The sequence below is a fragment of the Rattus norvegicus genome, chromosome 5 (assembly GCF_036323735.1).
Source record: "Rattus norvegicus strain BN/NHsdMcwi chromosome 5, GRCr8, whole genome shotgun sequence".
Classification (NCBI taxonomy): domain Eukaryota; kingdom Metazoa; phylum Chordata; class Mammalia; order Rodentia; family Muridae; genus Rattus; species Rattus norvegicus.
In genome coordinates, this window is record NC_086023.1 from 103,116,600 (window position 1) to 103,133,452 (window position 16,853).

General features: G+C 40.5%; 1 protein-coding gene across 14 annotated transcripts in view; it reads left to right on the forward strand.

The window, feature by feature from the left end:
* The window catches only part of Ccdc171 (coiled-coil domain containing 171), a 483,978-nt gene that overhangs the window by 150,837 nt on the left and 316,288 nt on the right, over positions 1-16,853 (forward strand). For all 14 annotated transcript variants that reach the window (XM_039110657.2, XM_039110659.2, XM_063288312.1 and 11 more), the window contains 3 exons: positions 10,091-10,317; positions 10,950-11,132; positions 13,522-13,707. In XM_039110657.2, coding sequence (XP_038966585.1) covers positions 10,091-10,317; positions 10,950-11,132; positions 13,522-13,707 — 596 coding nt within the window. The remainder of the gene's footprint in view (positions 1-10,090; positions 10,318-10,949; positions 11,133-13,521; positions 13,708-16,853) is intronic.

Consider the following 16,853-nt stretch of genomic DNA (forward strand, 5'->3'; position numbering starts at 1 on the left):
ATAAAGACTTTTTTCCAATTCTATGGGCTGTCTCCTCTGGCGATTGCTTTCTTTGCTGAGCAGTAGCTTTTTATTTGCAAGTAATCCCATTTGTCAGTCCTTAAAATTATTTCTTTTGCTACTGGGATACTGTACAGAAAACCCTTGTTTATATCTTGAAATATGTTTTTTTTTAAACCAGTATTTCCCTCTGCTAGTTTCTAAGCTTCAGGTCTTACATTAAAGTCTTTGATCATTTAGAATTAATTTTTGTTCAAGGTACAAGATATGCATCTAGCTTTATTTTTGGACATGTGGAAATTTACTTTCCCCAGCACTGTTTGTTGAAGGGGCCATGTTCCTGCCAGTGTGTGGTTTTGAAACATTATACAAGATCAGGGCCTGGGCCTATGTGGATTTATATCTGGTCTTCAGTCCCATTGATCTGTCTGTTCTTAGGTCAGCACTGTGGTGCTTTGTTACTGGATCTCTGTAGCACAATCAAAATGTTTTCCTCCTTCCTGGTGCTCCCTCCATGAGTTCTTCACCCTTCTCCTCTCTCCTTTGCTTCTGAGAGGGTGCTCCCACACCTACCCACCCACTCCCGCCTCAACAAGGTTAAGCACATCCTTTCCCACTGAGGCCAGCTAAGGTAGTCCTTGACTACATATGTAGTGGAGAGCCACAGACCAGACCAGCCCATCTTTGGTTGGCAGCTTAGCCTCTGGGAGCTCTGAGGGGTCCAGGTTACTTGAGACTGTTGTTCTTCCTATGGGGTCCTTCAGCCCCTTCAGTCCTTCCCCTAACTCTCCCATAGGGGTGCCTGACCTCAGTCCAATTGTTGAGTTAAGTATCTGCATCTATCTCAGTCAGCTTCTGGTAGAGCCTCTCTTAGGACTGCCATGCTAGACTCCTGTCTGCAAGCAGCACAACATGGCATCAGTAAGAGTGTTAGTGTGTCCCATGGGATGGATCCCAAGTTGGGCCAGTCACTGGACCGTGTTTCCTTCAGAGTCTGCTCTGTTTTTGTCCCTGCATTTCCTTTAGACAAGAACAATTCTGGGTCAAGAATTTTGAGATGGATGGGTAGCCCTATTTCTCAAATGGGAGCCAGGTCTATCTACTAGAGATGGTTTCTTTAGGTTCCGTTACCCCACTGTTGGGCATTTTGGCTTAAGTCATCCTCATTGGATCTGGGATCCTCTTGCAACGCTGGTGTCTGAGTCTTTCTAGAGGTTCCCCCGCCACCCCCACCCCAGACTGCTGCATATTTCTACTCATTCTCCTGGTCCTCTGGGCTTCTCTCCTGTCTCACCCCATACTTGAACCTGCCCATCTTTTCTCCCCACCTTCCACCCAGGTCTCTCCCTCCCTCTGCCTCTCATGATTGTTTTGTTTCCCCTTTTAAGTAGGATTGAAATATCCACACACATGGGCCTTCTTTCTTGTTAAGCTTCCTATGGTCTGCGAGTCGTATCATGGTTATTCTGAACTTTATGGCTAATATCCACTTATCAGTGAGCATATACCATGTATGTATGCCCTTTTGGGTCTGGTTACCTCACTCAGGATGATATTTTCTAGTTCCATCCATTTGTCTAAGAATTTCATGGAGTCATTGTTTTTAATAGCTGAGTAGTATTCCCATTATGTAAATGTACCACATTTTCTGTATCCATTCTTTGGTTGAGGAACATCTGGGTTGTTCCCAGCTTCTGGCTATTACAAATAAGACTGCTATGAACATAGTGCAGCACGTGTCCTTGTGATATGGTAGAGCATCTTTTGGGTATATGGCCAGTAGTGGTATAGCTGGGTCTTCAGGTAGAACTATTTTCAGTTTTCTGCAGAACCGTCAGATTGATTTCCAGAGTGGTTGTCCCATCTTGTAATCCCACCAGCAATGGATTGCAAGCTGGTACACATCCTCTTTCTCCACATCCTCACCAGTACTTGAGTTTTTTTTTTTTTTTTTTTAATCTTCGCCATTCTGATTGGTGTGAGGTGGAACCTCAGGGTTGTTTTGATTTTTATTTCCCTGATGACTAAGGATGTTGAACATTTCTTTTCTTTTCTTTTTTTTTTTTTTTTTGGTTCTTTTTTTCGGAGCTGGGGACCGAACCCAGGGCCTTGTGCTTCCTAGGCAAGCGCTCTACCACTGAGCTAAATCCCCAGCCCCATGAACATTTTTTTAAGTGCTTCTCAGCCACTCAAGATTCTTCAGTTGAGAATTCTCTTTAGCTCTGTACCCCATTTTTAATTGGCTTATTTGGTTTTCTGGAGTCTATAACTTCTTGAGTTCTTTGCATATTTTGTATATTAGCCATCTCTCAGATATAGGGTTAGTGAAGATCTTTTCCCAATCTGTAGGTTGCCATTTCATTTTATTGATAGTGTCCTTTGCCTTACAGAAGCTTTGCAGTTTCCTGAGGTCCCATTTGTCAATTGTTGATCTTAGAGCATGAGCCATTGGTGCTCTGTTCAGGAAATGTCCCCAGTGCCCATGCTTTTGAGGCTTTTCCCCACTTTCTCCTTTATTAGACTCAGTGGATCTGGTTTATGTGGAGGTTCTTGATCCACTTGGACTTGAGCTTTGTACAAGGAAATAAGCATGGATCGATCTGCATTCTTCTACATGCTGACCTCCAGTTGAACCAGCACCATTTGTTGAAAATAATATCTTTTTTCCACTGTATGGTTTTGGCTTCTTTGTCAAAGATCAAATGTCCATAAGTCTGTGTGGGTTCATTCATGGTTCTTCAATTCTATTCCATTGATCTATATGTCACTTCATCTTGAAAATGGTGCAAACATTAATGGAAATACACTTATGTATCTGAGTATACTTAAGGTACAGGTTATTAATTTATATTCTAAAATTGGTGGAGGCAGCATTTTAGATGTAAACAAGAATTCTGATACCAGCTGCCTGGTGCTGGATAAACTATTGAAATTTATGTGGTCTGTGCCTGGTGCTCCAGGCCTGTAATCTTAGCTATGGGGAGATTAAACCACATTGATCACTAATGCAAGGCTAACCTCGACTACAGAGTGAGTTCGAGGCCAGCCTGGTCCACTTAGTGAGACCCTTTCAAAATAAAAGTGTTGAAACATGATGGGTTTAAACCTAGCTGTTCCTAACATACATGGGTTTTAGGTTCAATCTCCAACACAACAAAAGACACAGCCAGAAAAAAAAAAAGAAATCACAACAGTTTCTTTGTGTGTAAATCAGAGATGGTTGTATCACCTGTCTCACAGAGTAATGGATACAGAAAATGGAGTACTACTCAGCTATCAAAAACAGTGACTTCATGAAATTCATAGGCAAATGGATGGAACTAGAAAATATCATCCTGAGTGAGGTAACCCAATCACAAAAAATCATGCATGGTATGCACTCACTGATAAGTGGATATTAGCCCAAAACTTGAAATACCCAAGATACAATCCACAGACCACAGGAAGCTCAAGAAGAAGGATGACCAAAGTGCAGATGCTCCAGTCCTTAAGAGGGGAAACACAAATACTCATAGGAGAAAATACAGAGATAAAGTTTGGAGCAAAGACGGAAGGAACAGCCATTTAGAGCCTGCCCCACGTGTGGCCATATATATGCAGCCACCAAACTAGATAAGATTGATGAAGCTAAAAAGTGAATGCTTACAGGAACTGGATATAGCTGTCTCCTGAGAGGCACAGCAGAGCATGTCCAATACAGAGGCGAATGCTAGCAGCAAACCATTGAAATGAGATCGGGGTCTCCGTTGGAGGAATTAGAGAAAGGATCGAAGATTAGAACACCAATGCCAACCAACAAGAGCTCCCAGGGACTAAACCACTACCCAAAGACTATAAATGGACTGACCCATGGCTCCAACTGCATATGTAGCAGAGGATGGCCTTGTTGAACACCAATGGGAGGAGAAGCCCTTGGTCCTGCCAAGGCTGGACCCCCCCTCCAAGTGTAGGGGAATGTTGGGGGGTACAGAAGCGGGGGTGGTTGGGGAGGGGGAACACCCTTATAGAAGAAGGGGAAGAGGATGGGATGGGGGGGCTTATGTCCTGGAAACCAGGAAAGGGACTAACATTTGAAATGTAAATAAAAAATATCCAGTTTTTTTTTTAAAAATCTTACAAAGTTTTGGGCTTCTTTCACTTAGTCATTGTCTTTGGTTAATCTTCTTACTCCAAGCCCTTGTCTCTTTCACCCTCTCCCACTCCCAGATCCCCCTCTGCTTTTTAAAAATTATTAATTAATTAGTTATTTCATTTATTTATATCTTCTCTCCCAATGATCAGTAGTTTCCAAAGTGTGTTCTAGAGTCTATTAGTATCATGTGGTATTCATGAGAGAGCTTCATTATGTGCTGGTAGGTCCTGAATGTGGCAGCTACCATATGCATAAGAAGGGAACATGCAACGTAGTTCCTAAACTTCATACAAGAAGTCAGGTATGAAGAATTTCTGATATTAAAAACCATCCTATGTTTATCAAAGAACATTCATGTTTTAATAAATGTTTAATATTTGCAAATGATAAAAAAGAGATGTTTTGAGGCTGGGGAGGTGGCTCAGTGTGTCAGGCATTGCCTTGCAAGCACATGGACTGGAGTTTGGATCCCCAACACCCTCATAAAGGCTGAGTGGGTGTGACAGGCTGCCTGCAATGCCAGAGCTTCCCTGGAGCACGTTTGTTAGCTGGAGTAGCCGAGTTGGACATCAACCTCTGACCTCGACATATACATACACACATACACACACACACACACACACACACACACACACACACACACACACGCAAGCATGTACACATAAATGGAAAGGAAAGGTAGGTTTGTTAATTATTATGTATAGTTAAAGAGAAATTTTCTTTCTCTAATAAAATCGTATTATATATTTGGGGGGCTGCCAGAGTTCTTTGTACTCTGCAGAAAACCCCACTTAAAGTACCATAATCAAATTGGTTATTTTCTCTCTTCTAAGTAATAGAGAGTCTAGAGATCTATACAAGTCCAGAGTATAGTTCTACTCTGCCATCCTTATCATCTTCATATTGGTGCCTGTCCACTCTGCAGGATTATGTTTGCCAGGAAGGGAAAGAAGAAAGGTAAAATGTGAAAGTGTCCACATACTGTTGGAAAGTGTAACTGTGCTGAGCTTCTTTGGAACAGTTTTGTGGTTTCTTAAAATTTTAGCATTGGGCTATATTATAAGCTAGAGATTTCAGTATTTTTTCGATGACATGTATCTATATAAAAATGTGAGCATAAATGCTCATAGCACCAACAATAGTTTAAAACAAGGTGAAAGCAGACCGAACTGTTCCTCAGCCAGTGAGCGGATGCACACACGTGAACTCATGAGGCACAGGAGTGAAGCACTTGTGTGTGCTGTAACAAGGATGAACCCTACACCAGAGTCACAGCGCCACTCCCGTGAGTCATGCATCTTGCTATCTGTTCATAAGAAGTGTGACGAGTAGGGACATTGGGAGACAGAAGGGAGGATATTAAAACCACTCAAGAACATTTACTTCAGTGCTTATAGATCCCCTTGTGTGTCTTTCTGGACTCTCCGGCCTTCCTTTCTCCTCCTTTTGTCTCCCTAGTGCTGGGATCAAACCCAGGGGTTTGTGCACGTGAGGTCAGTGCTCCACCTCTGAGCTACAGCTTCTTTCTGAAAACTCAAACCACTTGAACTGTCAGGATTGTATACTGATAGCATCACTGTGGCTTCTTTCTGTCCAGCCTCAGGAAATCTGTGGTCATGTATGCCAGCATCAAGGAGTACCGTGTAGCATAAAGGTATTGCTTGCTGTATTTATTCTTGGGTTAAAGAAAATTCAGTAAGTGATTATTTTTTAAAAGTTAAGCGTTTAGAATAAACTCTGAATCATACACAAGCTGTCTTCTAGGAAAGAGAGTGCTATTGACCATGCTTGAACAATGACATTTAAAGGTGTGCTACTGTACACTATTTGTACATTTGTCCCTTTTCAGCCTTAACGTTCTCATGTGTAAACTCTGGCTGGGCTGGATAGTTTTATGTCAGCTTGATACAAGTTAAAGTATCTAAGAGGAGGGAGCCTCAATTAAGGAAATGCCTCTATAAGATCAGGTACACACATGCCTGTAGGGCATTTTCTTAGTGATTAATATAGAGGGCCCAGCCCATTGTGGGTAGCGCCATCCCTGGGATGGTGGTTCTGGGTTCTATAAGACAGAGGGACTTAACAAGCCATGGGGAGCAAGCCAGTAAGCACCATCCCTCCATGGCCTCTGCCTCAGCCCCTTCCTCCAGAGCCCTGCCCTGTGTGAGTTTCTGCCCTCACTGCTTTTGATGTTGAATTGTTACATGGAACTGTGAGCCAAGTAAACCCATGTCTTCCTGAGTTGCTTTGGTTATGGTGTTTTATTATAGCAATAGTAACCCTAATTAAGACATTGGCTAATAGGAGTTCCTAGCTAATATGTTTGTTACAGAAAAAAGGAACTTGCTTTGAATATGTAATTGTCCTATAAAGGTTCATTGTTTTATCTCTTTCTTGAATACTGATGTCTTAATGGAACTAACACTACTTTTACCTTCTTATGAAACTGGAGGTTTGATAATGAGAACTTGAAGCCACTTTTTAGAAAGCACTTACAGTATCTGACCACTTTTATAAACTTTGATGATGTATTCAGAAGCAGTGGGCAGACTGCAGTTTTCATGTTGCCTCTATAAACACTGGACAGGTGGCAACCTTTTTGCTTTTGTGATAGTGTTTGCCCACTTGAGATAAATTACCTCTTCTAGATATCCAAATGGTGTGCCTGCAAGAGATCATTTACCTCAAACAGGGGAGGATGCTACATTCCCTGAAGGGCAGAAACATCAATCATTACGAGAGTAGAATACAGGTAGCTGAACTTTTTGTTTCAAATGGTCTAAGCTAAAAGTGGAACAATAGAAATGTACTAGTTTTGGTTTCTGAATACATCTCTGAATCTATCCAAGGGTAGGTAGAGTGCCAGTACATTTTATTGCACATCTTTCCTATAATTAAAGGAAGACATCTTGATTGTATTGAAGACAGATGACCCCAACACACCCTTGCTAGTAGGTGCTACTAGTTTACTTCTTATTGTATATTTAGTAAACTTTGTAGATGTCACAGCTAAAAAGGACCAAATTCAGAAGCCTAATTGTGTTTAGGTCAAGACTGAAGTTTCATATTTAGGAGGGTCAAAACAGTGAGAATTTATATTTTTGTTAATAAGAAGTTTTTGCTGTATTTTAAAGATCAAAGACCTTAGCCAGGCCAGGTTTTATATGCCTATGGACCAGCAGCCTTGAGGCAAAAGCAGAAATATTCCAAGGCAAGCCTGATCTACATAGGGAATTGTCTAGGTCAGCCTGGGCTACATTGTGAGAACTTATTTAGAAGAAAATGTTAAATTACTAATGTTTCTGACATTATTAACATTATTCATCATTGATGCCTTTATATACTTTATTGTTAATTCACTATTACTCTTTGCTTAAAGGGGGTTTCTTTCCCTGTCTGAGCAGAAAAGCTTTATTTTAATTAGAAAATTCACTAATAACTAAATACATTTAGTTTTCTATGCAGTGATTGTATTTTCAGTAGAAATAGATTTCTATAATGTTTTCTAACAACTTCTAGTTATTCTAGTTATTATATTATCATGCATATGCTATTCATGTCTGAATTTTATTATGGCAAATAAAGATCAAGCTGGGGACTCCTGTAGTAGCTCTCTGTCCCCTCGGGGGTCCTGCCACCTCCAGGGTTAGAACTACTAGGCCAGACGGCAGCTTAGGCATTTCTCAGAAGATTTTATCTGTATGGAAAGTATCCTGTTCTGTTGGAGAAGGTACTTGTATAACCTGTGGTCTGCTTCTTTATACTGTCACATCATGGTAGTTGGGAGAGTGACTAGCAAATGTATTTAACATAAAGAAAAAATTGCTTTTAACCAGGTGTAAATTTTAAAATGGTTGAGACAAGTGAGCAAGAGGATTTTGAGTGACTTTTGTTCTCTGTCATGTAAATAAGTATGCAATCCTGGTGCTACAGCATGGTTCCCTCCTTTATGACACAGTTGTACTTCATATGGTAAAATGGGAGCTGTATTGCAAAGATGCTTCTTAGAACATAAATTATTTAGTGCTCTGACTGTAATTTATGATGTTCAGCACACACGCTTAGGATGTGTCTTTTCCTAACTTCTTAACAATTCAGAAGAAGGCCTCGTGGGATTGTATTGTCATTTAATTTTCTCCTTCATTAGAGGTTAGAGTCTACCAAACACATTTCAGTGATATAGTAAAATAAAAATAGTAGATTTTAAAATTTAATTGTAGTTGAGATTTTATTTTAAGGCTGTTTTTATTGAAAATGTCCTTACCTTTCTATTAATTAAAAATTTAAAAACAGATATTATATTTGCTTAAAAAGTAATTTCTGATATACCATGAAGATTAATATTGCTGTCTCCTGGTAATTTTGGATGCATTGTTGAGTTCAGTGTTGCAGTCGCTGTGAAAGTAAAACAGGATGTGGTTAATCCAACAAATACATAGGATATCCAGGTATGCCAGCCTGGCACGGTGAAGACAGACAGCCGGAATGACAGAGGCCAGACAGAAACATACGGTGCCGCTGATGACACAGGGAATGTGTTTTCGATATTGAAATATGTGTTATATTGAATGTTAACAGAAGAATTTTACAATGAATTATTTAATATATTAGTTAGTTACTTACTTAACTGCGCTCATGATGTGCTGAACGCCATCCCATTGTGGTAGTAAATTTTTTGTCATTCGTTACTTTTTAAATGACTTGTTATTAACAAAAGAATTGCATATTTTAATAAACTGTGACTTTGTTCATGTCACTCTTGGAGAACATGTTTGTAATGATTATCATACAGCACAAAAACACATTACCTTATGTTCTCTGAAGTCAGTGTAGGAAAACTAATGGATAAAGTTTATATGTACAATATTCTCTCATCAAGTTGGCAACTTTTATTTTATGTCTTACTCTGAAGCAATGTGGTTTTCAAGTTTTGGCTGCTACATGACGTGGAAAATGTATCCTGTTTCTACACTGGGGAAGAGAAGGGAACACAGTTCAGGTTTCAGAGCACAGGGTGACTGAGGAGGGCTGCAGCGTGTTGCTGAGGCAGCTCTCAATGCCGCAGGAAACCACTGGTTGCCCCTTGGCCAGTGTCGCCCTTTCATTTTGAACTGTAATTCTACAATTAATACAATACATCTTGATTTTGTAACATTGACTAAATTTTATTGTGCTTTTGATAGAAGATTTAAAGTAACTCCGGTAGTAGAGACTTTTGAAATGTAGAACTTACAGACTGGTTTTGAATTTGAAGAATCTCTCAGAATAGCCCTTCCGCATGGATGGCATCCTAAGCTGAGCAAGCTTCTTAGATGGGGAAATGAAATCACATAACTTTCGTGAAGGCATAAATGAGCCTGTTAGTGGTTAGGTTATCTGAAATATCAATTAGTAGGAAGAGTGGTGACAATTTCATTCATCAGCATTAAGTATAATTATTAATTACAGACTTAACTATCTGGTAGTAATCATCTTGCGTTGCCTACACGGGGACCCTCAAGTCCATTAGATGCAGGATGATTACTGAAATCCCACAAGGAAATAAGTAATTGTAGTTGTAGAATTTCAACTGTCCTGGAACAAAGCAAATTGTGTTTTCTTGTTCAAGAATATTAGTATCATGGCACCAAGTTCAGAAGCAGTCATAATTATGTGTAGAAGCCAAAATCATAGGAAGTGTTAGAGAAAAAAGGGAAGGTGACTTACTAGTATGACAGTACTCCATGTGAAGGTCAGACTGTGAGGCCATGAGGGCTTCTATCAGAGCACGGTTCAGCAGTGAGTCACTGCCCATGCTCAGCTTTTCATGTTGAAGCTTGATGGCGAAGGGACTTTTCAGAAAGGGTACTACAACTGAACGAGAACTGTGTAACTGGAAATCATTGTATCGTGATCAGTAACATTGTGAAATCAACACAAGGCCACTCATAGTTTGTGCTCTTTTTTTTTTCTTTGAAGATCCAAATTCCAGGATTTGTGGACATTTACTCATAGGTGCAGCCAAGAATTCTTTTGCGAAACTGATGGATAAAATTAGTTTGGCAATGGAAAGTATACCTCTGCGTAGCAGCCGGAGCATAACCTATGTAGACAAAGATTCCCTGGTTCAGAGGCTGGCCCGAGGACTTCACAAAGTGAACACGCTGGCCCTGAAGTATGGTTTGAGCAGCCACATGCCCATTATGGTATGTGCTGTTTCATTTCGTATTGACTTTAGGATTTGTGGGTTAGAGCGTGTTTCAAACGCATAGTTCAAATCAATTCTATGTGAATAATTTAGTTTCATGCAAACATAATAAAATAGAGCCCTTTGAATAAGTGTACTTACTTGGTTTAGAAATAGCTAGTGCCATTTTTTTGCATAATGTTTGAATTACATTTAATTTAGTAAAATGCTCATTGCTATTGACTTAATTAGTAAATTAGCAACTGATGTTTCTTTTTTTTTTTTTAATTTTTCTTTTTTTTTTTTTTATTAACTTGAGTATTTCCTATATACATTTCAAGTGTTATTCCCTTTCCCGGTTTCCGGACAAACATCACCCTCCCCCCTCCCCTTCCTTATGGGTGTTCCCCTCCCAACCCTCCCCCCATTGCCACCCTCCCCGCATAGTCTAGTTCACTGGGGGTTCAGTCTTAGCAGGACCCAGGGCTTCCCCTTCCACTGGTGCTCTTCCTAGGATATTCATTGCTACCTATGGGGTCAGAGTCCAGGGTCAGTCCATGTATAGTCTTTAGGTAGTGGCTTAGTCCCTGGAAGCTCTGGTTGCTTGACATTGCAACTGATGTTTCTAAATGTATTCTTCTTTAACAACAGAAAAGCACTGCCTCGTTACAAAAGCAAATATTTGGATTTACACAGAGGCTGCACGCAGCTGAGGTAGAGCGCCGCTCCCTGCGTCTGGAGGTGACAGAATACAAACGAACCATGCACGAGATGAAAAAGGAGCTGGACAAGTCACAGAGCCTGCAAACACAATTAAATGAATTCAAGCACTCTGTAAGCAAACGATGGCTGTGTGATACCTTTCTATCTCTTCTGTAACACTGATTGATTATTAGAAACGATTCAAAGTCTCTTCAAAAGGATTGCTTTGTTTTAAAATTTTCTGTCATTTTTTTCCAATTTTATTTTTTATTGAAAATAGGTTTTCCAGACAGTATATTCTGATTAGTTTCCCCTCTCCCATCTCTTTCCAGATCTCCAGTTCCTTTCCTATCCAAATCCATACCCTTTCCTTTGCTTTTTCATTAGAAAACAGGCCATCTAAAAATAATAAAAATAAACTAATGAACAAGAATGGAGCAAAGCAAACAAACATATAGAAAAAAAAAGCCAAAGAAAAAGTACAAGAGAGACATGTAGACACAGAGATACATATGTTGATGCATACAGGACTCCTATAAACCACCATACTGGAAACTATATCGGCAAAGGACTTGGAAGGTTAAAAGCAAAACTTCTAAAAATGCCATTGAGTTCTTTTTGTGTTGGCCATTTACTGCTGAGCACAGAGCCTGCCCTTAAGCCTGGGATTGTATACCCAGAATCTTACTAATTAATTAGTTAAGTAATTATCAGTGTGTGTGTGTGTGTGTGTGTGTGTGTGTGTGTGTGTGTGTGTAGTAAAAACTTAAGGGTCTTTTGAAAACCATCATTAGTTTGGATGGTGGGATGGTGTTTGCTGGAGCAAACTGGTGATGGAGTGTTTTCCTGAAGTGGACACAATAAGAGACTAAGGCAGACTCACAAAGGGACGTTTAGCTAGAGCAGACACAGGAAAAAAGATGTTTTGCCAAAGCAAACACATAAAAATGACAGATAATGGAAGATTCCTTGCTAACAACACGCGTGTCGTCAGCCTTACATTGAGTAGTTGGGCTGCTTTTGTCAGGACTCCGTAGAGAGAAACTTAATGGTGGTGTAGCAGCGGCCCAGCAGGAGTGCTTCACCTCAGGAAACTTCACTTTTGCATGCCCTCTGTTGAGGAGCCCGCTGTTTGTGGAGGAGACAAAACTCTCCTCTCTTACATTTTTCAGTAATTTTATTCTCATGTTTTTTCTCTCTTATAATTTGAATATTTTGAGTAAATTAGATTACTTAGCCTCATCTATGTGCTCATGGTATAAATTTATCCTTAAATGTATATTAAGCAACGCTTTCTTTTTCTATGGGTTGCATAATTTCTGGGCCCCAAAGAAACAATTTTTATCCTATTTCTGAGAAAACTGAGGGATAAAGAGCTTCATTAGGATGGTAGTAATTTATATTTTCTAGATAGATACAGTGAAGTATGATTTTTATTCTTCCATATCTAGATTTTTTAAAAAGAACTCAAATCAGGTGGCATCATGTCTGTGATAAATGAGGTGATTCCACCTTAAATCCCCTTTCACAGCGGAGGCTCTGACTCTTGAACATGTGCAGGTGGTATGACGAAGAGATGGGTGTGTTTCCCTACTTCCACATGTACACTGTAGACGTGCCTCTTGTGAGACATTCTTCTCTTTTCACTTCAAGACCACAATGTCAGGTTTCTTGTTTTACCAACTCAAACACCTTGAAGAAGGGACGGATGAGTATGTCTGACCTAGATCCCATGTGCCTTTAAGGACTGGTGGTGCCTTTAAGCACAGCTTTCCAGCGTGCTCTCACAGAGAGCAGTCACCATACTGCAGTCACCTTATATCATAGCATATAGAATATGCTTTAATTATTCTCTGTGTTGAATGAGAAAGCTAAATGAGTTCTCAGTTCAGTGCAGCTACCCTCATGCAAGATGTATATAGGCAAGAAAGCAAGTAAGGCAGATTTTGCTAACTACAATGACTGTGAAAAATAAAACAAGGTAGCATGATAGTGTGAGCATGGCTGGGAACTGCCAGACGGAGGGTACTGGTCCAGAGAGATCCATCTGAGACAGTAGCCCAGTAAACACAGACATAGGGAATCATTTGAATCCTTACTGTCATTTGAGTATTGTTCTTAAAGGCTTTGAGTGATAGTTTAACTTGACTTTTTATTTTGAGGAAAACAAATTTTATGTTTTGTTTTATAATAAATTCATAGAAATGTTTGCATTATATTATTTTGCAAATTTCTGTTTATGTATGCTGTGTGAGTATATGTGTCCAGCTGCCTGTGGAGGCCAGAAAAGGACGTCAGGTCCCCTGGAGCTGGAGTCGTAGGTGGTGTGCGCCCTTCCTCCACACTGCGGGTGCTGGGAACTGACCTCTGATCTGCTAGAGGAGCAGTCAGTGCTCCTCAGCACGGAGCCATATCTCCAGCCCCGTATTGTATTCATTATGTTGGTAAATGCAGCTCTGAAAGAACAAATAGTACGGCAATACAGTCGGCTTGCCGCTGATTTTTCCTCTTCTTTTTAAAGAAATTGATCACCCACGAGAAGTTTGAAAGCGCATGTGAAGAACTAAACAATGCGTTGCTGCGGGAGCAGCAGGCACAATTGCTGTTGAATGAACAGGCCCACCAACTGCAGGAGTTGAACTACAGACTTGAATTGCACTCCAGCGAGGAAGCTGACAAAAACCAGACTCTCGGGGAAGCTGTTAAGGTAGAGCATCTCTTGTATAAGAGTTATTTGCGGGGTTGGGGATTTAGGTCAGTGGTAGAGCGCTTGCCTAGGAAGTGCAAGGCCCTGGGTTTGGTCCCCAGATCCGGAAAAAAAGAACCAAAAAAAAAAAAAAAAAGAGTTATTTGCTCTTTGCGTGGATCCTGGTGTGTTCGTGTGTGCCATGTATAGTTGCCAGACAGGGGATAGACCCGTAGGTGCGAAATCTTTCCCTGTAAGTGGCTCGTAAGGATGGTGTGAAGTGTCATTCCATTGTAAGGAGTGACACTTACAGGCTGTAAGGACATGTATGAAAACCGTAAAGGCGGGCTTTAATGACTGGCTGAATACAAAGTAAGTGTTTTTCTAGTAGTAATTTTTTCAAAAGTATTTTTTTTATTGAAAACAACTTTTAATATAATATATTCTGATCATGCTTCCCCTCTCCCATTTCCTCTCAAATCTTCCCCATCTGCCTAGCTACCAACTCCACACCCTTTATTCTCTCTCTTTAGAAAACATAGACCAACAAACAAACAAAAACCCCAAACCAGAATAATAAAAAAGGAAACACACACACACACACACACACACACACACACACACACACACACACACACACACACAGTATAAAAACACAAATTCAGAAACTGTAACATACGAGTGAAAACATCTACAAACCAGCATCGGGTTCATTTTGTGTTGACTGTCCTTAGGTGTGGTTAATATGTGAGGTGAGATTCCATTGGAAAAGCTAAGTTTTCCTTTGCAAGTGGAGATCAGTTGAGGAATGCTTCTTTTTTTTTTTTTTTTTTTTTTATTAACTTGAGTATTTCTTATATACATTTCGAGTGTTATTCCCTTTCCCGGTTTCCGGGCAAACATACCCCTCCCCCCTCCCCTTCCTTATGGGTGTTCCCCTCCCAACCCTCCCCCCATTGCCGCCCTCCCCCCATAGACTAGTTCACTGTGGGTTCAGTCTTAGCAGGACCCAGGGCTTCCCCTTCCACTGGTGCTCTTACTAGGATATTCATTGCTACCTATGGGGTCAGAGTCCAGGGTCAGTCCATGTATAGTCTTTAGGTAGTGGCTTAGTCCCTGGAAGCTCTGGTTGCTTGGCATTGTTGTACTTTTGGGGTCTCGAGCCCCTTCAAGCTCTTCCAGTTCTTTCTCTGATTCCTTCACTAGGGGACCTATTCTCAGTTCAGTGGTTTGCTGCTGGCATTCGCCTCTATATTTGCTGTATTCTGGCTGTGTCTCTCAGGAGCGATCTACATCCGGCTCCTGTCGGTCTGCACTTCTTTGCTTCATCCATCTTGTCTAATTGGGTGGCTGTATATGTATGGGCCACATGTGGGGCAGGCTCTGAATGGGTGTTCCTTCAGTCTCTGTTTTAATCTTTGCCTCTCCCTTCCCTGCCAAGGGTATTCTTTTTCCTCATTTAAAGAAGGAGTGAAGCATTCACATTTTGATCATCCGTCTTGAGTTTCGTTTGTTCTAGGGATCTAGGGTAATTCAAGCATTTGGGCTAATAGCCACTTATCAATGAGTGCATACCATGTATGTCTTTCTGTGATTGGGTTAGCTCACTCAGGATGATATTTTCCAGTTCCAACCATTTGCCTACGAATTTCATAAACTCGTTGTTTTTGATAGCTGAGTAATATTCCATTGTGTAGATGTACCACATTTTCTGTATCCATTCCTCTGTTGAAGGGCATCTGGGTTCTTTCCAGCTTCTGGCTATTATAAATAAGGCTGCGATGAACATAGTGGAGCACGTGTCTCTTTTATATGTTGAGGCATCTTTTGGGTATATGCCCAAGAGAGGTATAGCTGGATCCTCAGGCAGTTCAATGTCCAATTTTCTGAGGAACCTCCAGACTGATTTCCAGAATGGTTTTACCAGTCTGCAATCCCACCAACAATGGAGGAGTGTTCCTCTTTCTCCACATCCTCGCCAGCATCTGCTGTCACCTGAGTTTTTGATCTTAGCCAATCGCACTGGTGTGAGGTGAAATCTCAGGGTTGTTTTGATTTGCATTTCCCTTATGACTAAAGATGTTGAACATTTCTTTAGGTGTTTCTCAGCCATTCGGCATTCCTCAGCTGTGAATTCTTTGTTTAGCTCTGAACCCCATTTTTTAATAGGGTTATTTGTTTCCCTGCGGTCTAACTTCTTGAGTTCTTTGTATATTTTGGAAATAAGGCCTCTATCTGTTGTAGGATTGGTAAAGATCTTTTCCCAATCTGTTGGTTGCCGTTTTGTCCTAACCACAGTGTCCTTTGCCTTACAGAAGCTTTGCAGTTTTATGAGATCCCATTTGTCGATTCTTGATCTTAGAGCATAAGCCATTGGTGTTTTGTTCAGGAAATTTTTTCCAGTGCCCATGTGTTCCAGATGCTTCCCTAGTTTTTCTTCTATTAGTTTGAGTGTGTCTGGTTTGATGTGGAGGTCCTTGATCCACTTGGACTTAAGCTTTGTACAGGGTGATAAGGATGGATCGATCTGCATTCTTCTACATGTTGCCCTCCAGTTGAACCAGCACCATTTGCTGAAAATACTATCTTTTTTCCATTGGATGGTTTTGGCTCCTTTGTCAAAAATCAAGTGACCATAGGTGTGTGGGTTCATTTCTGGGTCTTCAATTCTATTCCATTGGTCTATCTGTCTGTCTCTGTACCAATACCATGCAGTTTTTATCACTATTGCTCTGTAATACTGCTTGAGTTCAGGGATAGTGATTCCCCCTGAAGTCCTTTTATTGTTGAGGATAGCTTTAGCTATCCTGGGTTTTTTGTTATTCCAGATGAATTTGCAAATTGTTCTGTCTAACTCTTTGAAGAATTGGATTGGTATTTTGATGGGGATTGCATTGAATCTGTAGATTGCTTTTGGTAAAATGGCCATTTTTACCATATTAATCCTGCCAATCCATGAGCATGGGAGATCTTTCCATCTTCTGAGGTCTTCTTCAATTTCTTTCCTCAGTGTCTTGAAGTTCCTATTGTACAGATCTTTTACTTGCTTGGTTAAAGTCACACCGAGGTACTTTATATTATTTGGGTCTATTATGAAGGGTGTCGTTTCCCTAATTTCTTTCTCGGCTTGTTTCTCTTTTGTATAGAGGAAGGCAACTGATTTATTT